We start from the raw sequence: 26911 nt of genomic DNA, 5'->3' as shown, positions 1-26911 counted from the left end.
GGACGGTGCTGAGAACAGGGCCTAGTGCTCACACTGTGAACTATTACTAACTACGCAGCATTCATTCTGTCCTTTCTCTGACATATGTGAATTTTCTGGTTCTTTCACTTCCTGTTTTCTCTCTTTCATTAGAGCACAAGATCTCTCTGAGCAGGGATCACTGCCCGCCTCCTCAGGATGCCCTATAGCAGGAGGCCCTACACGCAGCAAGCAGCCCTGACACCTGGGAAGGGGGTTGCTTCCAGACATCTGCTCTGAAGTCCAAGTTTGGACCATCACCATTTCTGCACATAAGATTCCTAGCCAACACCAAGTGCTTAGCAAAGAAATAATAGAAATGGCTATGTGGAGGCAACTTAGCCTCCCAGTGGCTCTCAGACACGGAGAGAGAAGTTCAGAAAAGTGTCTGAAGTCTCAGTAAAGGATGCACAGTTTGCCCACAATCCCCCAGCTCCACTGCTCCCACACCCTTTTCTCCACAACACCAGCATTTTCTGTATGTGTGTACTGTCAAATGCTTTAATAAAAAACAAGTTCAGGGACCAAATACATTGGCAAACACCACATACTTAATTATTGATGGCTGGCGATGTGCATTAGCAGAGTAAAGGCTCCTAAGAAGTCTTATAATAAAGAAATCCACTTCGTGCTGTGTAACCTGGCATTTTCTAAACCTATCTTGCATATTTTGTTAGCGTGAGGAGCAAGTCTTCCATGGAAAACTTGGACAATGACTCCTCACAGCTGGGCCATGTGGGGTGAGGGAGGAAGACCGAGAAGTCCTCCTGGCCTGGAGCAGGCAGCAAGGGTGAATTTTTGCACCAGCAAGAAGCTCTGGGTGGTGTGGGTGGCTCATGTGGCATTAGACCCCAGTCCTGGGAAGCATAACCCAAGAGAGGCATTCTCTTTATTTATTCTTGATAATAGAATCCCAGCTCAATCAATCAATCAATATTTATTAACTGCCAGCTGAACTTAATGCATTTCCAGGAATACATTATATTATAATAAATAAAAGCCACCAGGCTGAGGAATATTTATTTGATTGCTTTTGATTTCTTATGAGTCTGAACTATTCTTTGTATCATTTCTACAAACTAGCTGAAAATTTGACACCCTGGAGGACCTTAAACGGCATGAAAGGGATTACTAAATAAGCCAATAAGACACTACTTAATAATGTGAGGACTGAGTGGTATTTTCATTTCATTGCCTGATTTTATGACTTCTGTGAGCTAAAATTAAAATTCCCAAATCCCTTATCACTGTAAAAAAGCAATCCAAGGCTATAGCTCATAAGCAAAATGGCTCTTTTCTTCTCCCAAATTTCTTTATCCTCACGGCTGTTTTTTCCATCAACAGCAAAGCAGGGGGTAAGGTGGAAAATGAAAGAGCTTCATTAATTCCAAACATCAAATTATTGGGTGGCTTGGACATGCCATGGTTTAGTTTTGCCTTCAAATTATTACTGGAAAGAGAAAGCACACTTTATAATTACCTTTACTCTAAAGTTCCTGTAAAAGTTTAATAACTGAGGGAGGTAATACCAATTATTGTACCATAGTTTTGCAGCTCCTCATGACTGTAGCTTTTGTGGCATGTAATTTATTTATTTTCTTTTTTAAATATACTTTATTAATTATGCTATTACAGTTGTCCCATTCCCCCCCCTTCATTCCCCTCTACCCTGCACACCCCCTCCCACCCATATCCCCCCCTTTAGTTCATGTCCATGTGTCATAAGTTCTTTAGCTTCTACATTTCCTATACTATTCTTGCCCTCCCCCGTCTGTTTTCTCCCTACCATCTATGCTACTTATTCTATGTACCCCTCTCTCCTCCTCCCACTCCATCAGGGCGTGTAATTTCTTATGGAAAGAAAAGGGAAGCACTGTTAACAGGGAGTGACTGGGCTGAGGTTGCCATCTAGTGGCTACTATTCAAAACACACTGTAAATAGCATTACTTTGGGTTTTCCTGGGCTATTTCCAGAGCTAGCCAGGCTCCTGAGACTGAGCTGCCTCTGCAGGCTTCTGTCTGTGCTAACACCTCATGGGCTGTTCTTGAATAATTAACTAAGGTTGGCTGTGAGTTCTAAACCACCAACCATTTTTACATCTCTTTGCCTACATTCATTATATAAGGCTAAATCACCCTTTAGGCCTACAGGACAGTAACCTTACCTCCCACTGCGAAGTTAGGTCTATGGACATTTGGAAGGTTTGGGACAGTTGTTGTGGCTCTGTCTTCATCTCCAGGGGAAGGAGAGTGGGAGTTGTAGTCTACCAACTGCATTGAATTCCCCACCTCACCCACATCCATCCCGTAATGTAACCCCTACTTTGTAAGACAAATCATTTTCTTACGATGGATTACCAAGTCCAGCAGGCAGCTAGATTGGAGGAAATCACACAGACGTGAACTGCGAGCTTCACTGCGTAGCTCCCTCTAAGTTTCCTGTTCCCCTTATGCAAAATGACAATAAGAACATAACCTTGGAAGGCAACTCACAGAATTACAGATTAGAAGGGCTGATGTGTGTAAGAGAGCTAACGTCATCTCCAGTGACTGCTGGGCCCTGGAAATATGCCTCACGCTCTTCCTCCACCCAGAGACTCTCCTTCTCTACACACACACACCACTACACACAAACACGACTTGTGGCTACAATTACTGACTCCAGAAGACAAAAAATAAAAGCTCAAACTTGTTCATATAAAATTATAGGACCAATAAGGCAGAAATTTATATGGAAAGGGGTCTTAGCAGTAATAGTTTTTCCAGGTTAACATTGGAGAAGTGAGTAAAAAGCAGATTAGTGTATCTATCCCAAAGGCACAAAGCATTCTAGTGACAATGACTGTGTTAAATCCCAGGGCTCCTGACTCCAATCTGGCTGTCCTATTCACAGAAATGGAATAGGCCATGGACTTGATCTGACAAAGCCCAGAAATGAGGAGGTGACTTTCCCATATCCTGTGGAGAATTAACATCAAAGCCCAGGTCTCCTGATGCCAGCAGTGTTCCATGCAACACCCCCTGCGACCCCAGTTTTCTCTGCTCGTATGGACAAGAATCCTGGATAACAGATGTACACTGCTGTGAAACAGGAGAGAGTGTAGATTGGTTAAGAGGCACTGAAGGACACCTCTCTTTTCCCTAGACCTCATTAATTACACTCACCCTTCAGATTCTGTGCGGAGATCTGCCTTCATAGCAGAGATTACTCCTGCTATCTCCAGCCCCAACCGGTAACTTTCTCTTCTGATTGACAATTATAATCTTACCCACCCAAATTAGGAGCTCATCACATTCCTTGTCTTATTTTCAAATACCACAGTCCTATCTAGTCTGCTAGATTAGTTCATTGAGGAAACTGGCAATATCTTGTCTTGCTTGTTATATTTTACAATCTTTAGCACACTGCTGACTTAGAGCAGCCTCTCAAGAAATACATACTGTTCATGTGAGGCTCTGAAGGTCCCTTACATATGTGTGGATTCATTCATTATGAAGTCATTATCTCACAATGAATGAATTTTACATTCACCACCCTCCTAGAATGTAAATTCCACCAGGCCAAAGACTTATCCTTGTTTTGTTCACCACCATATTCTCAGTGCCTTCTAAAGTAGTGCTTGGTCCGGAGCAGGTTCTCAATCAATAATGGCTAGACAAATGACTAATTATTCAGCACCTTGTAAGCAGCATGCACTGATCAAAGCACTTACTTTACTTTTACCTAGTAATTTCTGAATTTCTGGTTTATCCATCTTCTTCAACTAGGGAGTGCCTCATGCACTGAGGGAAGGAACTAGTGTTTGGGAGGGTGACTGATATGTGTTTTTTGAATAATTGGATCATAGAAGCATCTGTTGAAGCCTACATCTGTTTTCCAGGCACAAACTCTAATCCTAAGGAAAAAGACCCATCGATATATAATTACAGTCATCGGTCAGTGCTTTAATACAGATCAATGAAAAGGGATTTTGAAAACATAGAGGAAGACCTGCTTAGCCTTGCCTAAGCATGTGACAGAGACCATGACCTGTGATTTCTGTTCAGCAAAATAAAAGGTTTTGTAAAAGCCCTCTGAGCACTGAGGGACTGAGGGGACTCTGCCAGCCATGAGGAGCTCCCCTTGAGCTGTACTCACCCTCGGCCACATCGTCGTCCACTGTTAACTTAAGGCTCTTTCCTCTCCGCACCACTCGCACAGTGTGCCACTCATTGTCGTTGAGCTTCTGCCCCGCATACAGGGTCTCAGGTCCTTTGCCTATGGGTGGTGGTAAGTGCCAAAATTAGAATCACTCTACAAGCGGTGCTCCTGGCATCAGAGTTGTCAAAGCCACACTGGTGCACATGACCTTGTAGCAGGTCAGGAATCCCACCCCCACCCGACACCCACCCAGCTTCACTGACCCAAATGCAAAAGTATCACTCAAATGTAAAGGACAGTGGCAAAGTTGTGAAAGAAATAAGTGTCCTCCCTTAGCTCTAAATACAAGGATTTAAGTACCAGCGGCAGTAAGCGATCATTGACAGGAAACAGGAGTCAGCTGTTATTTTGTTTCCCAAAGTCTTAGATTTTAGATGAATTTCTTGCAGATACAGAAATTCACCACACATTTAAAAGATCATTTGGTTATTTAGGCATAATACACCAGTCTGGCTTTTGGAGAGTATGCACCCATTGGATAAGTAAAGAGCTCTGTAATATATGCTCTTAACTTGACATTTCTTATCAGTGACCATATAAATCACAGTAGTAATCATCATCATCATCATCATCATCATCATCACAATAAAAATAATAATAGCAAGGTCTAAAACCCATAATAAACAATGCTCCTGAAGGGAATGTGAGGTGCCCTGAATTATCTCACTGTTCATCATACTCAAAAAAAGATCCAAAGACTTAAAAAGTTGAATAATATAAAATTCCAAAATTGAATATGTTTAGGTCAAAATAATGATCAGTGCCACCAAATAAAGGAATAAATCACATTATTTCAAAAGATCAATGCCCAAGATGCTTGAGATGATGTTCAAGTGCACCCTAGAAAGAATTAGGTGCAATAAGGAATTATGGTATTTAGGGGCAAATCTGGCAAGACAGAAACTGAAGCATTAAAACAACGTGGCTAGTGGATGAGGAAAAGAATGTCATGTTTCACTCACCAGTGAAATGAGATGTAAATTTAAAAGACAAGAAAGACTGCATAGAAGTAGAGAACTTAGATCAAGTTTGTTTTCTCTACATGGATGGCTGAGCCCAGGCAGAAAGAAGCTGCTTAAATCTTCTTGGATTAGTCAATCAACATATAAAAATCCCTGTCTCTGGAAATAACTTTTTAAAAAGATGAACTATTTAACTGACCAATAGACCCCTATGTCTATTATGCATTTGAAATATTGCAGAAGACTACGCACTTGGCTCCAACAGGTAGAAGCACAGGGCCAGGTACACAGTAGGTGCTTTAATGAGTTCTCATTGAATAACTGATGTCTACATAGGTCTTTATTTCTTTGGAAACCATCAAATAAGGTCAATATATATTTATATGGGGCGCGGGAGACAAAAGTAGGCTTACAGTAGTGAGCACACAAAACACAGTTTATTATTATATTAGTTATTAATTATTGTATTATTTATACAACTATAAGCCTACTTTTGCCCCACTCCCATATAGCTTTTACAAGTCATTCCCCTTGCTCCTCTGTTCCCCAAACTGAAGATATTATATACTGTGTAGGGAAGGAGATAAAAAAAAACAGTATGCTTGGGTAGAAATATTGTAAACTAGGTAATTTTAAATTGTACCTTTTAATTTTGAGTAATTAGTATTTCTATTAAGTGTAGGGTATAAAAGCTATAATAACAGTTGAAGTTTCAAGGAATTTTCTTCTTGAAAAATAAACAGATTTTCAAAATGGAAAGGTTTCTTTTTATTGCAATGTTTTCAGCAGGTGATTTGTACTTAAATTTTTCCAGAATGTACCTATACTCAAAGTGCAAGCCAAGTTCACAAGAATCCTGAGAATTCAGAGAAGAAACTTGGAGTGAAACAAATGTACCCCAAGTTGGGTAATAGTGCTATGAGATCAATGAATCACGCTATTCATTGGAAAAATAGTTCTATACTAAGCCGTTTTATATTCAATCTTAGCTTCTGTTTGGGAGTAGGCCTGTTTTTTATATTATCTGTGTATATGAGAACAGGGTTTTGTCTACATTTCAACCAACTAGGTAGCACTGCCCACCGTCGCCTTGAATCCAGGTGTAAGAGGCATGTAGCAGTCGCTTTTACGAAAGCCAGTGCGTGGGCACTGGGGGAACATGGACCACACCACGTGGGCACTTCAAAGCAAGAACAGATGTTCTCAGAAGAAACAAATCTGCCTTTGTTTTTTTATGTTTTTATCCTCTTTATTCCACATGCAAATGTTTCAATAAGATAGAAGAAAGTAAAGAAAGATGTGGAAAATATTGGCTATGGAGGCAGAACTGTTACAAATGCAGGCTCTCCTATAGATGGCCATCTGTTCTGTAGGCAGTTTTTGCACATCACTTAATGTTTACGATTGGAGACAAGATGGGAGGGAGGAATACTAACAAACACAGTCAGTTCAGGGTACTGCTGCATTAGTAGCACAGCAGCCACCGAGGTGTGAAGCAAGCTTCACTCAGAGTGGTAGGTTTGAAATGCTGCTGACATTTTGCAGGCACCTCAGCCCCTCTTGGCATTCTTGAAATGGTCATTACAGTCAGATTCAAACAAAAATACTTGACTGCTCGTTTGACTCTACAACTTTAGGATGTGAAAAGCAGCTGGAACCTCTCCTAACCTACTGCCTGGTTACATTAGATATTTCCAACACCAACATTCTTACTGTAAGAGTAGGAAAGAAAGGTTCATAGCCATCTCGTTAAAATGTCAGGGAAATGAGTATTATTCAATACTAATTTTCAAGCAATAAATACAGAAATATCAGTGAGGTTCTGGAAAACTTTGGCCACTTATCTTTAGTGGAGCCAAAAACGTCAATTCATCCCACAAGAAGGAAAGTGATGTTTAAACTTAGCTGGAAATGCAGGCAAATTGAGGGGAAGAGCAAATCTGTTATGTAGCCCAAGCACAAAACTAGACTGATAAAGTGATGTGTGAGCAGACCCAAGTTGCACAGTGAAATATACAAACCATTGGGTTTTAAAAGCAGGAAGATCTAGTCCAGGGAAAGAATTTCCTGGCAGATTCAAGCACAAAGCTAGGGAAGCAGCATCAATAAAACAAAGAATAAAAAAGTTCTTCCTTGTGAGTCAAGCATGGTCCAGACAAGAAGGAGAAACAGCTTAAGTTGGAATTTCAAAGGGAACTGGTGGGAACTCAAAGCAACAACAGCAAATTGTCCTGCATTGCCCCTTTCCTTTTAGTAGCTCGAAGAAGCATGATCTGCAATTAGAAGCATGATCTGCGTATTGGATGCATGCAACAGATGCTTGTTCCCTCCTTTTATAGTTTAAGTAGTAAACATTGATCACAAAAAACCCTTTGATTCTCCTTCAGGCTGCTTAGATCCTCACTGTTTGATCTAAATACAGAAAACTAGTAAGTTATCTGACACCTTGTAGGTGAATTTCCCAGATAATAACACCCGTGACTGCAGTAAAGGAGCAAAATCACAGTGGAAGGTTCCCAGGATGCAGAAGTCTGTAGGAGTGTTGAGTTGTTCATTTACTGGAGAGCAAAGAGCCTTCCATGGATCCTTTGGGGAACGCCAACCAAATGCCCACTATTGGTCTAGTCTCCCTGCAAACTCACTTATCAACATCTCTTTTACTTAAGGTCTGAACTTAAGGTCTAGCTCACAGATGAAGAGGGAATAGAGGATGAGGTATCCTGTCTTCTTAACCTATCCCACAGTAGTCCTACAAAGACCTATTTCTTCAAGAAGTCAGAACTAATCATAAAATCTAAATGAAAAATTAGGGAAGAAAGCACTCTTTGAGGGAGAAATCATTGTTGATTGCTTGGAGGAAGAGCACACTCAGACATTAGCAGGTTGTTCTCTGTTACATCAGAGAGGGGTTGGGAGTGTGTGGGGAAAATCTATATTTGAGCACCATTAAAGGTGCACGCCTTTACAAGGTGGACTTTGGATTTCAATCATTTTAAACCTGTTTTTTAGCAGACTGTTCATGTTATATGAATTTGTTATTCCCCCCAGGAGCAATATAACCAGCAAAACTATAAGATACCCCCAATATATATGTTTGTCAATATATTCCAAAGACCTGACCAAGGCAACTAACCTAGATGGTTTTGCTCATATACAGGAAGTAGAAATTCCTTCCATATGCCACAAAATGCTGTTTCCAAAAGTGGGGGTGTAACATTTGGAAACTTTTTTTGCTTGGGATACAGGGGGACAGGAAAGAAGGGGGCAATACCTGTATTACACGACTCTGCTTTACCTGAATATTTTTCTACTGGTGAAAGAAGAAAAAAGGAACAATAACTTGATTTCCTTTCAAACTATGTATTTCACATGAATCAAAATTTCTACAATGCATAAAAGAATATGAAATTTTCTCTCTTAGAAAGGTACAGTGATTATACATCTAAATGATATGGTAAATAAATACAGCAAATGTCTGTGATAGGTTTAAAAAAACACCAAAATTATTTAAAAAGAGAAACTTACCTTCATTTTCACCAGCACCTTAGGTTAGGCTAGCTGGGCTGCAATGAACATTTGACTAAGGCTATAGCCTTTTTTATTTTATCATTCGTCCTACCCAAAAAGAAGAGGTTAGGCAAGTAAAAGTAGGTATGAAGAGGAAAAATAATGGGACCAAAGAATAAGGAGGATGACAGGGAAATAGGAAAGAAGCATTTTATTTTCTGTCCAAAATACTTCAGGTTCTGATTTTCTTTGGGTTGACAATTCAACAGAGAGGTAGAGGTATTTTGTTTTGTTTTGTTTTTGTAAACATTTTTCCAAAAACATCCATTTTCTTTGAAAAACTTTTAAATCATATTTACTTAAAAAACCACTTTGACAAAACATTTCAAAAAAATCATTTCATTCTCACTGGAGTTCTCAAGTCTCAAGAAGTGCTGTCATACTTCTGACAATGGATGTGAAATGCACAGGAAGCTTTCTAGAAGCCTTCTATTAGAAAGCCTCCCACTGAGGTGTGTGAGAAAGACAGGTGACCGTTACTCAACCTGAGCAAATGTACTCTACTGGGGACCCCACTGAAAACACCACCGATATTTATTGGATTTGAATAATTAAATGTACCATCGAGCCTACCACACGGAACATGTTGAACTATGGGTGGTCCTTTTTCCTGTGGTTTCCCCTCTGCTCTGTCCTTCCAGGTGCTGCTAAGTGCTGTCCCTAACCTCTGGCAGCGTATCACAGAGAGATCTAGTCACATATTTACCAACTGTCAATGGAACATGGGCATGGGACCAGGCACCATTCTAGCACAGCAGATGAAGACAAGGTCCTTGCCTGTGCTCAGCTTAGTCTAGTTTGAGATGGGAGAAGAAGAAGGGCAATACACCAATGAAAGAACATGAGACAATTACTGGTAGGCTTGATTTCTATAAAGAAAATACAATAGGGTAACCCAATGAAAACTAACTGATGTGGGGATAGAGGATTGGCTACTTTACAGAATATTCCAGAAAGGCCTCTCAGAGAGGACTTCTCTGTTCTTGCTTTGAGTATCTGCTGAATAGAGAGCTATTAAGTGAGGTGGTCAGAGGAGGCTTCTCTGGGGAAGCACATTTGAGAAGGAGCCAAGCATGCACATAACTAAGGCGAGGGGAAGAGCAAGATCAGAAGCCCAGAACGAGGGTGGCACGGCAGAGGCACGGCAAGAAGCCCGTCATCTCTGGAGCCAGAGGGAGGGAGTGCGGTAGGAGACAATGAAGAGGGGGAGGCGGAGGCCAGATCCCAAGAGGCCCTGACACCAGGGTACAGAACCTGAATGCTGTTCTAAATGCAACTGGAAGCCACTGGGTTGTAAGCAAGGGGATCATATGGTTTAATTTAAGTTTTAAAATTTATGGTGGTTGTTATGAATGCATTAAACTAAAAAGAAAGGCCAATCATGAAAACAAGGACATGTTCTGGGTCACTAACAAAGGCAGGAAAGTGACTTGGACTAGGGAGGTGGCAGCAGAAATTGAAGGATGAGATTGGGGACGTACAGGGTGCAAGAGAAGTAGCACCTGTGTGAGTGTGGTGGGTAGGATAATAGCATGGGTGTAATAATTTATAGTTTTAATGTGAACATTTCACCTAAAATGTCATATGGTGTGCTTGAGTGTGATATTGGTTTGTTACAGAATTACATTCTTATGATTTTGTAATAAAAAGGGGGGTATTATTTGAGCCAGACCCAGTATTTTAGAGGTGGGGTCAGCATAACATGAGATTGGTTGGGGAGGCAGAGTGGGAGTAGGAGCAGGAAGTAGAGGAATCAGTGGAGATTTTCAGGTTTGGTTTGAGAACCTGGGTGGATGGAGGCACCCTCAGCTGAGAAGGGAAAGATTCTAAAGTACAACATGATTGATTTTATTAGTCAGGGGAGCTGACTCTGTGATTTGAGTCTTTCCTACCTTATAGCAGTCACACTCAGCACCATAGCCAGGCAGCTTCCTACTGCTGAGAAGTGTGAATCAAAATTCACTGCTTGCATGATTTTCTTAATACAGTGTTAATTTGCACCTTAGGCCACCACTGCCTACTAATGACACAGGGTTTCTGGATTCCTGTTGTCTTTCTCTCTCGCCTTTCTCCCTCCTTCCCTCCCCACTCCCTCCCTTCCTACCCCCTGCCCCTTTTCTTTTTTCCTGCATTGTTTCAGTTATGTGCCCTTGTCTATGCCTTGGGACTGGAACAAGGAGTACCCCTCCCATTACAGAGCAAACCCTGGCAGCACAATCGATAGGACCTCTACATTGTGATCACTGTGTAAAATGAACCCGTTCATCCCTGCTGGGAGATTGGAGCACCTCAATTTTGAAATGGAATGAATCTGGGACAGATATCTCTCTGAAGGAACAAATGACTCCACAAAAGATGGGAAAGAAGCTTGCCCCCAATTTCCTGCCAAATCTCTACCTTAAGTCATAAATTTACAGCATTGCTTAAGAGTGGTGAGCTCAGGAGAATCTCAAGATAATCTCTCTCCATGAAGCCACTTTCCAGGAGATGAGGGCAATTTGCTCAGAGATAGACAGAAGATGCTTCTGTGAATATTGATTCTACCATTGTGTAAAACGTTTTAAAACATACAAGTACTTTTCTCACCAGTGTCGTAATATAATTAGTACAGATTAGTCTGTCTTTGAAGATTTTAAATCTTATTTTGCCATTGGGTCTTCCTGACTATGTGATCTTACTATTCAGTGCTGAAGACACAGATTTGGAAGCTGACAGAGATTGAGCTAAGGAGATTTTAACCAGGATATGCACTAAAACTGGCTCCTCCTAATAAATTTCCAATTAAGTCTGTTTCCTTGTGAATTGACCCTTTTGTAATAGAATATAGAAGAAAAAAATGGCCAATTATGAATTAAAAAGTCTAATTAATCCTAATAATATCTTGCTTTAAATAGGAATTAAGAGGGGTATTATACATCTTTAATCAGTTTTCTTTCATATATTTTCATAACTTCTCCACTTCCATCCCTCCCTGCTCATCCTGGAAGTGTGGGCCTCTCCAATAGCTCAGCTGTACCTGTAATTCAGAAATCACCACTCTGTCCCTTGTACTGCAGATATTTTTGTAATATTCCTTGCCTCTACTTCTATGGCCTTTGAAGAAGAACACAGTACTTTGTAATCCCTAACAACTAGGCAGAGGGTCTTACACCAAGGAGGTGCCCAACAAGTTAGAAAAAAAAAACATTAGTACGTGAATAAATAGAATTGAATGAATTAAGTAACCCATTAGTAAATAGGCTCAGGGAAAGAGAAGAAATCAAAGGGCAGAAGAGAATTGAAAACTTTATTTTAGAAATAAAATATGTTGGACCAATTTGGGAAGGAATTCTGTGGGGTAATGAATACATATAATTGAACTAATAAGTAATGAACAGAATTCGATAGAAAAGCCAATGACAATGTGTATCCGTTAAGGGTGGAGAAAGAAAAGAAGGGGAACAGAAGGGATCCGCACATTGAGAGTTGGCAGAGGAGTGAATCAGGAGCAAATTCCTAATTCATTTCAGAGCTAAAAGACACCAGGAGGCAGCTACAAAGAAAAATAAAGACACTGCTCTTTGTCTTAAATATATTTTTCCAAGCCGGAAAAAAATACTGCTTTCTGAGAAACTCCTGTGAAGATGAAAGTCACACTTATAAAGAGGGGCCAGTTGCCCCACATAAACAAGATATGCCCTACATATGTGATCTTGTTTAGTTTTGTGTGCCGCAAAGCTGGAGCAGTTCAGCCCAGCTTTACAAACACAGAGGCACAGCAACACTTCACACCTGTCAAGGTCACACAGCTATGGGACTCAGCGCCTAGTCTGTCTGTCTGCAAAACTGCTCCACTGTTTGTTCTCACAGCTCTGTCATGGCTATGCCCCTGGGTTGTCCCCATCTGGACATTTAAGGAGGAATAGTGTGAAGCCAGGTAAAGGCATGGAGGGAATAGGAGAATACTGCCGTACATCAAAGAGAAAATCTCATTGTGGGGGTGGGGGGGTAATGAAAAGTATGATCTGATTTTACTTTTTTTTTACTTTACTTGCAAGACTATAGTCAAGTCCTAACATATATAGGACACACTACTAAAGCCAAAGAAGGTAAACATTTATATTGGAAATGAAAGTGGAAGGTAAATCAGCACACTTGTCTGCACTTGAAGCAGACACTTGGACGCCCTGCATCAGGTTCTCTCAGCCGACCTCAGACTTCAGCCATGGGGGCAGCAGACAGCTGTTGTAAGCTGATACAGCCCAATAGTCCCCACCTTAAGCAAGGTCAGCTCCTGGGCCTTCTCTAAAGTCAGGAGTGCCTTTCTTGCCTACATCAAGAGCAAGCAAGAAGTGAGGAAGAGGAGAGGGGGGCTATCAAACAATGGAAAGGATGGAGCTCACAGATAATGCCCCAGTATCCTGTCATTTGAGTGGACAATTCTTGGAGGCTTTCATTACAACACCCTCCATCTCCCCCAGGTCCACACTACTCACAGCAGTAACCTTGACGATGGACACTCACATTGCTGTTCTTGCTTCACTGCTTATTCCTTCTGCTCCTTCACTCCCACTTTTAAGGATCCCCCTAAAACAAACCACCTGATCCAAGTCCTTGTTTCAAACGCTGTTCTCAGGGGAACTCAGACCAAAATGACACACAGCACTTGATCATCTCCTTCGTAATTCAAATAGTGTAACAGCTCTGTAAGGTGGGAATACCAGTGGCCTATGATGAGATCCAGAAGAGTTAGGTGACTTTCCCAAGGTCATAAGGTTATTAAATCATGAAATTAAATCAAGAATCCAGGCTTCCTAATGCCACAAAGAGAGCTCCTCCCACTACCTCTAGTTACTGAAGCCCATGATGTCCAAAGAGTCCAGAGAACTGTGATCTCCTGTCACCACTAAGAGGCAAACCTAGCATTTATTGCTGTAAATTAACAACTATTGACCAACCTCTTGAGGTTGTGTGTGAGGAAGTGGCATAGGTTTCTGGGGGCAATCACTGGGCTCACTACCATCAGGTCCCATGAGGACCCACAAGGACCATGGAGGGCTTTTAAGAAAGGGGGCCACTGCCATTCTTAAAGAGTTCAGGTCTATACCAGACAAAATCTGTGAGATGGTCTCCACACCCAAAGTCCCTTCAGGTTCCATGTTTCCAACTAATTACCATATCCCAGATCAAGGACTTTATCTTAGGGATAATGATATGGTTTTAAAAGCAACCCAAGACAGGCCCAGCCAGTGTGGATCAGAGGTTTGAGCATCATTCCACAAAGTGAAGGGTCACCAGTTCAATTCTCAATCACGGTACATGCATGGGTTGTGGGTTCGGTCTCCATTTGGGGTGCATACAGAAGACAGCCAATCAATGTTTCTCTCTCACATTAATGTTTCCCTCTCTCTCTTTCTTCCTCCCTTTCTCTCTCTCTAAAACCAAAAATAAAATGTATTCTAAGACAAAAAGTTCTGTGAAAATGCACTTCTATATAAATCCCCATGTTTGCAACACTTCTTTCCCAAAATAGAAAATACTAAAGCTAAAGTAAGAATGGCAAAGGAATGATATTTCAGCCTGTTTCCTTGGAATGACAATTACAAGGTCTACTGGCTTAAGAGATTGATGGTATCAGCTGATCACCCACTATGTACTGAGGCAGCTGACACACAGAATGGTCCCCATGACCTGAGTGGACCTCTTACCCTCTTAACATCTGGCTTATGCAACTGGGAGACCCAAATAGATGGATTAGCAGAATGAGCACCCTATTCTGGTCCTAGTTCCCTAAGATGATGCTCCTTCTCCCTCTTAAAATAATACATATGTAGGTTTCAAAACATGAGAAATTAAAGCTCTCCACCTCACTAGAAATATCATCTCTTTATGGTACCCACCAAAATAAACCTTGCGAAACAAGCACATAGAGGAAAGAAATGAAAACCAGAACATCAACAAAAATAGATTGAGAGCATTTTAATTCAAATGTATTTGTCTCCCCTTAAGTAAGACTTAAATGCAACTGGCCCCACTGCATCGAATGAGGCCTTGGTTAAGACATGTGAAGTGGCTACCTTGGTAAACACGAGTAACCTTAATATGCTGCATTTACACCTTTGTGCAATGATTTGGGTAGAGCACAGTAGTGAACTTCCGGCTGCTTACTGCCTTATCCATGCACCCTCAATTCCTGATTACCTGGGGACATCAAGCAGAAGGAAACTGTTGCTACCAAAAGGTGAAATCACCACCCAATTCCAGCTATATAAAGGAAGGTGAGCTTAACTGGAGAGTTCAGTAACTACCTTAAGGTACCATGGATGTTTCTGGGGATACAAAGATGAAAAGACACACATAGTATAATCAAAGACTTTGTAGTATACTGGGTATAAAAAATAAAAAACAATTGTATGGGAAAAATGTACACAGAGGGGTGCATGGGGTACCCTGCTGGTAGAGTACTTACTCTACCTGAAAATCTGAAACATTAACCATGCTCTTCTCTTCACATTTCTTCATCAGGACCATACAGATCCCTTAAGGCAGAGCACAAGACCCTCATTTCTATAGACTTCCCAACTCCAAATAGCATCGTCCTTGGCATGCACAGTGGAATCTCAAAGTTGAAGAGTGAACAAATAAGCTTCTTCTTCTCATACTTGTATCAGACTCTGGAAGTGATAGCTAATACATATATTTTACCTCTCAGACTCCAGTCACAGGACACCATTAGGAGTGTCTTACCTATATTAACTAATTTAATACATCAATCCCTTAAGGTTGCTGTGGTTGACTGCATTATTTTTGAAAATATTTGCTGCCCCTTTCTATCAGCCTTTTCCTTTTTACAAGTCCATCCTTTCTGGAGGATTCAATCTCCTGTCCCTTTATGTTAGCATTTTGTGTGGCTTGCTACATAATCAAAGAATTATGAGAAGTGGCCTGGGATACTTAGAAGGTTTAGAAAGAGCCATCACATGGCTCCACTGGTGGGCATAAAGCAGAGCTGCAGTCGAACCAAGGTGGATGATAATGAGAGTGGAAATAAAGATTTGCCTATAAAGTCGATAAGATCACATGGAGGTATTTGTCACTGCTGTATAACTGAGCCCAGCGGACTGACATGTAGGTCCTGTTAATACCCACGCTTTACACTTGAGGAAACTGAGGCAGGAAAAATGTTAATTTTCCAAGGTCACAGAAGTCCTAATTGCTGGGATTTCAATGTGGGCAGTCTGGCTCCTTTAGCCAAGGGATGAGCCAAGGATGACTAAAAGATGCAAAGATTAATCCTCACAGTGAAATATTCTATACATGCTCTACTGGGAAAATATAAAACTATTAAATCAATGTATACAATGGACACACCTTTATTTCTAGGTGCATAAAAAAGGCAAAGTAGAAACAAAGCAAAATAAAATGGGAGAAAAGGGAAACAGAAAATCACAGAGGAAAAACAGATTAAGAGAAATCTCAATATTTGTCAAATTGTTCAGAAGTAAATCTCTTTCCTAGAAAAATAAGACTCTTAAGATTTTTATCTTTAAAATGCTGTCAGAACACAGAATATATAAAAGTGTTTAGAAGAATGCATCTTAGAAGCATGAAATTATGTTTTTTTTTCCCACTTTCATGAAATAAACTCTGTTTCCAATCTGTGTAGGATGGCAAGCAGTGCATCTCGCCCAGGGGGATCCATTTATGTGCCTGGAACAGTCCTGTCATTTCAACTTTCGAGTTTCTCAGAGCTGTTTCGGGGTAATCTGGGTCAATGGTTCTCACATTTTAAACTTGATGGGAAACATCTGTAAAAATACTAAAACCTGAGATCCCAGGATTGCAGACTTTGTCCCTTTTGCCAACCTGTATTTCTCTCTTCGACTGCATTTTCCTATTGTAATTCTTTTCTGGGCTATCTCCCAGCATCTTTTATTTTCTCAACCCTTTCTCTCCTCCAGTATCTCTCTTAAGGCCACCACCACTCAGTTCCTTAAGGTGTTAAGCTGGATGTCATCCTGGATTCTCCCTTCTCTCTCACCTTCTGCATCCAAACCGCAAACCAGCTGGACAGTTCTGCCTCCTCGGTGTTGCCGGAATGTGTTCTCTACATTAGGTCCCACCCTGCTGCACTGGCTCTGGTCTCCCCCCACTCTCACTTAAGGTATCGCTTTTATTGTGTTCACAATCTCCCTGCCAGCCTTTCACACTTGGTCAGAATTATTATGCTTCAACAGAAAGTTCTTCTTGTCAGTTCCTACTTAAAATCCCCAAAGGCCACTAAGTGTCTAGGTACAATGAAAGCATACAAAGACCTGTAGGATCTGGACCTACCCCAGCATAAATTTTTATAACTTCACCTTTCATAACACATAGAGTACTCCAAATATACCAAATTGTACCCAGTTATTTCATCAATTTAACCATATGCACTCTTAGAACCCAATCAAATATGGCTACATTGAAGCTCTTCCCACCAATTTCTTTAACTCATTATAACTCTCTATTTCTTTCATCTGTAAGTAGAGGACAAGAACAATGCCTCCTTCATAAGTTTTTGTGAGTATTACTCAAGGTAATATGTGTAAAACTTTTAATAGTGATTAATTCCCAGTATCTACTAAGGGAATATTACCAATTATAATGATGTTAAATATTTTTCTCCCTACCATACATGTGACTATGAAACCCACATTCCAGGCCTATAGAAAACTGAAATTTCAATAGTATATCATAGCAAATATCCTTAAAATGATGCCATCACATCAAAAACCAAACTAGAACAAGACATCTGCAAACCAAGTGATGGCTTACATTAAAGTTTCTTTCCTCTCTCCCTCTCCCTCTCTCCCTCTCCCTCTCTCCCTCTCCCTCTCTCTCTCCCTCTCTCTCTCTCTCTCTCTCTCTCTCTCTCTCTCTCTCTTTCTCTCTCTCTTGCTGTTTCTCACTCTCACTCTCCCTATCCTCTCTCCTTCTCTTCCTCCTCCTTCTCTTCCTCCCTCCCCCCCCATGTTAATGTTTGAAGACAAACAGGGATGAAGGAACACTAAAAGACTGCTCTTCACAGGCCACTGTATGGTCCAAGCAGACTATTTTCTATATCCCACTTAACTCTCTTAATCATAGTTAACTACTACTGTATAATGTTTAGATATCTTATCCATTTTACAGGGAAAAACTGAGTCTCAGAGAGGTTAAGCAACAAGAATGAGGTCAGTCAGGTTGAAAGTGGCAGAAACTAAGTAGAAACCCACATCTGTGACTCCAAAAGCAGTGTTTCATCCACATGCCTCAACTTTCCATGAGACACACATTTTCATTGGTCATTACATTAGAATTCTAGATCAGTATCAGTGGCTGGAAAAGTAATATTGCTATAGATCATGTAGAGCTATTTTCATTTTTAAAAAATAATAAGCCCTTATCACCAACTATGTGACAAAGAGATGATTTTAAAGACATCTTCTCAAGATACTCCTTTTTGTTCCTTTGAATACATTACTGGGAAGTCTCCATTCTGATATAGTTGATAGATTTTTATGTACTAACCACACTTTAAAAAGTAATGTCATATGTACAATTTAGTGAGCATATTACTCCTTTTTTCTAAGCCTTTTGTGTCTAGCAAGTGGGTACTTTAAATTTTCCAGGTCTGAATTGCTGGTTGTGGTTCGCATGGCTGGGGATGAGGCTCAGCAGGAAGACAGGAAGAGTTAAGAAACAGAGACAGGTTTGCTGAAGGTCCCAGGGAAGACTGGATGAATCAGTGAGAAAACTGTTGGTGGTGGGTGATAAGCTAGTTGGGGTCCTAAGAAGAGGAGCCAGGAGAGCCTTGAAGGGTATATATGGTGGTTCCATGCTTGAAGAAAGGAGCTTTGTGGCCTATGACACACTGGGGTGACTCTTCTTGGACCAAGGAACACATTGGCTCCAGAGCTGCAGATGCTATATTGGCTCCTCCCTGCACTGTCTACTCAGACGTCCTTTTTACCTCCAACCAAGCATCAGTCCATTGTGTTCTGTGATCAGAACAGAGCCTCACAGCTTTCTCTATTCTCTGACCCAGATGCAAGCTCTCAGGTTTTCCAACACTCTAAATGATGCTTCCTTTCCACACTTTTTTTGTAAAGCACTGAAATAGGGCCCTTGTCCATTGAGAGGATAACAGGACAGTCCCAGATGTGGCACAGAGGCTGTAGGGTGAACAGCCACAGGAGACCAGCACAGATGACGGAAATGAAATAACTGTTATCCTTTGTATTGGGGCTTAACATTTAATTCTGACATTACTGTGAAGTAACAGCATTGTAATCCCATCTTATAGATGATGAGAGTAAGAAACAGGGACATTAAATTATCGTGGCCAAGGGCAAACAGCTAGTGAATAGAACCAAAGCCGGGTTTATCTGAGTGTCAAGCCTTCATTCTTACACTAAATTGCCTTCTGGATGACTGATGAATGCATGAGTGGCGTGTGGGACCAGGGCTGCTTCTTTAGGAGCAGGAGGGGGGATTAGGGGAAAGCAATCTGGCACAGGAACCAGGGGTGCTTCTTTGAACTCATGTTGGACTTGGGCTGGATAAGAATTGAGGTGGGTAGTTGAGGCAGCAGAGAGATCCCAAGAGGCACTTGGGATGAAGAAAGTAAGTCCCGTAGGCTTGAATCACGTTGCTGGGAGAGGGGTCATTTTCATAGTGGGGTATTTGACTGCTCAGTGAAGAGACATTGACAGAGACCTGCCTGTGACCTCTGTGGGAACTCATGGTTCCCAATTAGATTCCCAATTAGGGTCACCTCTATATTTCTCATTGATTTTGAGGTATTGCTGGCTATGAACTCCAGAAGGCCAGAAATGGTATCTACCTTTTCCAGGTTTAAGTCAAGGCCCAGACAGTTCATTACTCAACAGACATTTATATAAATGTATATAAATGCAGCTTCAAATAGTGAATTCGAGTGTTGAATCAACTAACATGCTCCAACATAGAAATAGAAAGAAAATGTGGTTATGTGCTTATTGCATCTAATTATCTGGTCTGAAGCTACATAGGCTCCTACTGATTCATAATTCTAGCTACCATTCATACAGTGCTGTGATCTGGTCCAGTTCCCTTAGAATCACTGGAAAGACAAGTGCTAACACACTGCTTCCGCTTGGCACACAGTAGATGACCCACAGATTACCACGACCTATTGTTATTACTCACTTACAAAAACATATTTAAGTGGTGTTTGAAAATCAAATAATAGGAATAAATGGTACTTTGGGAAAAAAAGTTCAAAAGGACAAATAAATCAGCAGGGGAAAAAACAGCCCCACAATGGCTGAATTTTAAAATGGTGAGTATAAAAATCCTCCTTACTCTAAGAACAAATATCCACCCAATGGTTGCACAATGATGTTTATTTGTTATTAAATATTTGCTAACTCAACAACTCAGCAAATACTGCTTATTTACAACATGCTAGGCTTTGGCTAGTGCCTGGGGATAAAAGGGAAAATATATTAAGATCCCTGGATCAAAGTTACTTAGAGTCTAAAGGAGATAGGCATGCAAAAAATGTAATACAAAGTATCCTGTGCTCTAATAGCATTCTTTATACTATTACTCAGGGACACAGTTGGAGGGAGAAGGTTCTTGTGTACATATGTGTTCCTGTGAGTGCCTGTTGGTCTGAGTTTGGGATTAGGAAGACCGTGGTATTCAGATGAGACTTTTTAGAGAAAGCAAAGCTAGTATTCCTTAAAGGATGAGCAGGAATGAATGCTCCAGGTAGACCAGAGATGTAAAAACATCTTATACCATGTGTAGAGTTGAGAGAAGCTGCAAAGTTCCAGGAATGGTGAGCAGTTCCATGTGGTAGGGAAGTGGAGGGAGTTTTTATAAGAGATAGGACAGTGAGTTTATAGAGGAAGCCATGAGTAAATTATAAGTACCTTGATGCAATAAAATATAGCTTTATATTTCATCTTCTAGACCAAAAAGAGGTCTTGGAATATCTTAAATAGGATGCAATGTATTTGGTGTATTAAGATCATCTAGCTTTGTTATAGACAACAATAAAAAATAAATGTGATCAATAAAACTGATAGTTTGTATTAAGTATAGAGAGCAAGTCAGTAACCTCTGAGACCTTTAATATAGAGTGAAAATAAATGGACCATATGAATTTTGAATGAAGGTAAAAAGTATAGAACAAACAAGAGAGTTGCTTGCCCACAGATAGGGATGGAAGTACCTACTAAATCTTAAATATTTATGAAGCTCAGACCATGTCTAATTGACAGCTGTCATCTCTAAACTGGCAAACCCATTGGTAACACCCACTCTTCTTCCACTCTGGCCCCATAGTTTGTCTGCTCAAGAAATTCAGATAAAACATATACCATATACCTGGCCATTGGGTTAACTGATGAGCTACCACTGTGGCAGATCTCTTCTCCCTTGTGTCTCTCCACTAGGTAAGTGTGAAATGACCCCAGATGCCTCCAAGCTACTCTGTCCCCTTTCTTAGCCTCAACTCTGGTCTTTGTGACCTCCCCATCAGCACGGAAGGCTGACATGACAGAGAGGAAGCAAGATATGTGAACACAGTGAACCTGAGACTTAGGGCAGTCTTTCCATCCTGCTTCACATTATCCCTAAGTGTGGTCATCTACCTGATCTCTTTCCCTTTGCTTTTTGCTGCTCACTTTAAGTTGATTTAATGAGCCATATAATTAAACATCATCATTTGGTCTATGAGCCTTTCTCTGTGACCATGACCTCTAGGGTAGCCTGTCTGAGTATACTTGGAGTGTCAGGTGATTTCCCACATGCCACAGGGAAGGGCATGATCCGATTATTGTTTTTAGAAAAATCACTTGAACCTTCAAATGCAAAGCCTAGAAGGAGGGTGAAGGTGGAGGCAGACTCCAACTCCTGGCTGCCTTTTTCAGCCAAAGAAATACAGCTGCTAGTTCACAAAGAGAGGGTTGGATAGGAACTAGAAGCTCCAAGCACACACAGGAAAAAATGTCTTGAGGAAATTCCACAAAGTCCATGCAAAAACTGTATGGGGGGTGGGGTGAGAAAATCCTAACGTCAAATAAAGACAGGCTGAGATTTCTGTACATCCCCTGAGGATGACCCATGCTCCCTGGTACACGGATGGTGTCAGGAGGCCTTGTGGAGGTGAGGGCCACGCCAATTATAGCACAGCTCCATAATCTCTCATGCTGGCCAGCAGGAAGCCCTAGAGAAACTGAAAAAACACCCAGTGAACAAAACAGCCAAGTGATCATTCAAGTGCCTCACAATGAGGAGTGAGCCAGTAGGTATTTACAGGAACACTGAATTTAGGGGGATATAAGCAAGACTTGGCTTCAAATTTCTGCTCCAGTGCTGACTAGCTATCTGACCTTGGGTAGACATCCAAATATCCCTGAGCCTCAGTGTCTCTGGGTTGTAAACTAGAAAAATAACAATCACTTTCATCAGAGGCTGTGGTGAGAGGTATAGGAAATAACATAGGAAATGTGTCCACAGAGGCTCCCATGTCTGCCCTGTCCACATAGATGGGTGGATGAAAATCAGCAACTCATGACATGGCTATTCTGACAGCCTACCTTAATGTAGTAATAATGTGACCACAGTATTCTTATTTCTTCAGACCTGGTTCCTACCAAATTTTCTCTTTAGAATGCTTAAAGAGACAATTTTACCATGTCTCTTTAAGCATCCTAAAATGGCTGGTATGTTGCTAAGGAAACTTTCCTAGAAATAAGCAATGCCAGCTGTGGGTCATTTGGATTTTAAGCAGATGAGCATTGAAGAAACTCCAGCCAATTCTCTTCTCAAGGGATCATTGTTCAGCCATGAGCTTTGGGATACGTTAAGAAGCTTACAAATTCCTGCAACAGTCAGCTCACCTTAGAGGTCACTGTGTGAAGCCAGGGTCATTTATGAGGCCCTGAAAGATGGAAAATGCTCAAGTGATATCCTCCATTCTAAGGTCTAGCATATCTCAAATAACATCCTTCTATTTCTAATTTTCTCTTACATTTCTCTTTTAAAATTGTCGTCATTCAACCCAACTAAAAACATCCTATTATCGTTACATATTGAAAAGGAGAAGATGAAATGTGGGAGGCTAAATTATATGACGTTCAATTCAGAAGGGTAATTTACTCAAACAAGAAAACCCAACAGCCCTATTTCTTTGCTACTATGAAGGAATATTTTTACAGATGAGCCCCACAATTTCAAAGAGAGGCGCAATACCTAGGAACGAATCACGTTAAACAGCCGAGGAATCAGTTACAGCAAGGGGAGGGTAGGCACATACCATGAACATACGGCCTGAGTAAGGGTAGGGGTCCCCAAATGTCTGTGGAATGAGTCAGTACAATGAGACCAGAGGACTCTAGAAATTTAGAAGATGACTTGAAGATCATCAAGTCCAATCCTCTGTGTCTTTGGTGAGTAACCAAAGGCACAAAAAGTGTCAGTGATGTGGCCAAATTCTTCGAACCAGTAACCACATGGAAGCCCGGGACCCTGGGAAGACGTCTAGACACTGCTCTGTAAGATACAGGAATGCTTCAGGCTAACCGAGGCTGAGACTGTGGGAATGCCTGCTGCTGGACATTATCCACCATGTTTCTGTTATTTTTTTTTCTACTAGTTTTTCTTTTAAATTTTGAAGTCTCATTGGCATGTGCTAGACTGCACATATTGAAGGTGGACAATTTGATAAGTTTGGGCTTACAAACAGACCCATGAAATCATCGCCACAATCAAAATAAAGACCATGACCATCACCCCTAGGAGTCTCCTCACACAGCTTTATTTTTTTTTAAAGATGTGATTGTATTTTTTAAAAATCCTCACCAGAGGACATGTATGTTGATTTCAGTGAGAGAGGAAGGGAGATAGAGAGAGGGAAGGAGAAACATCAACTGGTTGCCTCCCATAAATGCCCCAACCCGAGACTGAACCCACAACCTAGGCATGTGCCCTGACGAGGGATCACACCTGCAACCTTTTGGTGCGTATGGATGGGGTGATGCTCCAACCAACTGTGCCATCTAGCCAAGGCTCCTTACACCACTTTAAAATCCCTTTCTCATGTCTCCCTGCAGGCCACCAAAGACCTGTCTTATATCCCTACAGATGAGTTTGCATTTTCTAGATGTATAGATACAGAACCATGCAATATGTACTCCTTTTTGTCTGGCATCCTTTATTGTGAGCATCATTCATTCCTGTGTTCTAATAAAAACCTATTTATGTAAAGAGGCAGTCGAGAATAATTGGCCTGAAGTTGTAGTTCGCTGCCTTCTGCTCTAGTTCTAGAACTCATGTGCTTAATCTGTATACTATACCCCATCCAGCAAAGGTTACTACCGGTCAAATATGATTAGCTGCTGGGAAATGGGCAATGTGGGGAGGGCTCTGGTGTTTGTGAGCATTGGGGAGTGCAGGAAATGTGGGTTGTAAGGAGAGAACTAAGGCGGTAAAATTAATCCGTAGAGTGTATATGATGCTGAGAAGTTGGACATTATTCCGTACACAGTGGAAGACCTCTGGAGAGCTCACATTTTAAAAACAAAGAGTGTGGAGTGGATTAGATGATAAACAGAATAGACAGACCACAGAGATCACTGAATTTGGGAAAGAGGCAAATAGTCTTGAATTTAAAATACTCCTCAGTAGAGAGAAACAAATGAAAAGTATAACTGAAAGAGGTAGCTAGGTGACCAGCTAGATAAATGGGGTAAGTTTGGGGACTGGGATTCAGCAAAACTAAGAATTACTTTCAGATTCTCAGCCTGAGTAACTTGGTCTTACCACTTAACTTTAGATGAAATCGAGAAAGGAGAGCTGGGTTTGGAAGAAACACTGATGAGCTCTCTTCTGAACACCCTGAGCTTAAGGAACTTGTGATACACACAAGTGGAAATGGCTGCCGGGTCATCAGTTGCATGGGCCTCACATTCCTAGCCAGGTGGAGCGGACCAGCACTGCGTACAGTTACCCACAGAGATCCACAGCCCTTTAAGTCAAAAGAACTGGGTCTTCACTGATTGCTGTCCCCTACAAACTGCCACAACCCCCAGTGAGCTCGTGAGTTATACCTAATGGCATCATGGAAGACACGGTTGGTAGTTCTCAAATTCAAATCATCATTCAGAGCCAGAGATGGATAAAGCGTTGCTGTCTCAAAACCACGGTGACTGACTCAGCGTTCCCCTGTTCCTGGCAGCCACCTGCTGAGACACAGGGGCCTTTAAAGTGCTGCAGTGCATTGTGTGCACTAGGCCACTCTCCAGGTTCTCTTCACACATGTTCCTTTCTGCTCATGCGTAGGGACCTGCCAGAGCTAGACAGAGACCGCAGCGCGATGGGACCTTTAAAAGGTCTCTATTCCAAAGCCAGCAGTTCAGTGGTTCATCTTGTTGTGCTTCTTGTTCTCTGGTGCCCTCCTGCGTTCTGTTCCCGGATAACACTTCATTTACAAGACAACGAAAGGCAGCTCAAACAGTGATTCTTCCTGTGGCAGCATATAGTGGCCAGACTGCCACATCCCACAGGCTTCCGTGCATTTCCACAAGTGTTTACACACCAACAGCAGGTGCTCAAACCCACTGAAAATAACCTCCCGTGGAATGTCTGAGACATAATAGCCGCTCGATGAATGCCCGTCAGAACATTCCTCCTTAACATACTATGCCACCTAGGCAGAAGCAGTGCTCAGTTCTAGTCACAGCACTAGAAAACAATTTATCTATCATCTTAGTGTGTCAGGAATGCAAATGTCTGGGTTAACCCACCTCACCTCCACCTCGTCATGCGCCCACTCGGGGTCCACCTCAGGCTGCTCATGGGAGCACGGGAAGCCTGGCTTCTCACCCACTAGCTAGGTCCTTCCTTAAAGTCTACACATCTCCTCTGCTGACGTGGATCTGTAGCTTAGGGACCAGCAGGAACTCAAAGAGCTTTAAGCTCCCAGAGTTTACGCAGGCGTGAGAAAGCTACAACTGTTCATGCTGCCTATTCAGAGACAATTTTATATATGCCAGCATTAATAATAATGATGAAGGAAGTTAATGTTTACTGAAAACGTACAATGTGGCAGACATTCTGCTCAGCACTTAATATGTATTCTCTCAGTTAAGCTTCACAAAAGCATCAGATAGTTATTTATCATGCACTCGTCATAAAGATGAGGGAATTAAAGTAAAAAGATGTCCAATCATTTCACCAAATGAAAAACTAGGGTAATGGGGTCAGAATTCACCGTGAGGCAGTCCCACTGGACACTATGTACCCATCTTCACCTGGGGTCCCACCTGAAAGCACACTCTGAGACAGGAGTTTGGGTGCAGGTAGTTCGTTTGAGAGATGGTCCCAGGAAGCAAAGTGAGGAAGCAGATCGGTGAGACAGGGAAGAGGAAAGCCAGCTAACGGCCAGGTAACTGCTGTGGACAGCTGGGATTTGGTCTCACCAGGGAGCCTCTGTGAGAGTATGCAGAGCACACCTTAGCATCGTCTCTGAGAGACAAGAAAGCCAGAATATTTACCTACAGATTCCAGCCTTCACCAATCTACCAGTTCAGTCCACGTTCCTGGCACGTTGGGACTGTCCTGAGCACCGCCAAGCAGACTCCCATAGCCAGAAAACACCCTCAGGTAGATGCAGGAAGCTGTTTGCAAACTGTCCACACATGACCTAGAGACAGGTGGAGGGAACACAGGTGGGCAGAACACTGACAGCATCAGCTAGGGGCTCTTAGCAATTATCCTAACCTGTGGAGGGAAAAGGCACAAAGATGAGCTAGGGCAAGCTTAACTCTACCCTGGCTTAAGTGTGCAGACACCAAAGGACTAACTCATTTTCTCTCCATAACATGGTCAAGAGGAAAGAAAGAATCCGAAAGTAAGCACGGAGGATGCTGGCATCCATCAAGCTCAGCCACCAGAGACCTCCCTGAGGACAGATAGCGTCAGGCATCTGCTTGCGGGATGAGGTAGTTACCCAAAGCCGGATACATCCACACCACGTTCAAACTCTCCTAAACTTTACAGAACTCCTACTGTCAATATGTTATTTCCTTTAGTCACAAACACTGAATGTAAATACAAAAATGCATCCGAAAGTCAAATAGAAATGCTTATGGATTACCCAGTCTTTTGCTTA

The 26911-nt window shown here is 41.6% G+C and overlaps 1 protein-coding gene across 20 annotated transcripts in view; it reads right to left on the bottom strand.

Moving 5' to 3' along the window:
• The window catches only part of NRXN3 (neurexin 3), a 1483875-nt gene that overhangs the window by 783546 nt on the left and 673418 nt on the right, over positions 1-26911 (bottom strand). For all 20 annotated transcript variants that reach the window (XR_006783762.1, XR_006783763.1, XM_045822497.1 and 17 more), the window contains one exon: positions 4157-4276. Coding sequence is in view for 18 of the 20 variants with exons in the window: in XM_045822497.1 (XP_045678453.1) it covers positions 4157-4276 (120 nt within the window). In the remaining 2 variants the exon portion in view is untranslated. The remainder of the gene's footprint in view (positions 1-4156; positions 4277-26911) is intronic.

The sequence above is a fragment of the Phyllostomus hastatus genome, unplaced genomic scaffold (assembly GCF_019186645.2).
Source record: "Phyllostomus hastatus isolate PE091 unplaced genomic scaffold, TTU_PhHast_1.1 phas_scaffold_501, whole genome shotgun sequence".
Classification (NCBI taxonomy): Eukaryota; Metazoa; Chordata; class Mammalia; order Chiroptera; family Phyllostomidae; genus Phyllostomus; species Phyllostomus hastatus.
Note: the sequence above shows the minus strand (reverse complement) of the source record. Positions and strands in the feature narration are given on the sequence as shown.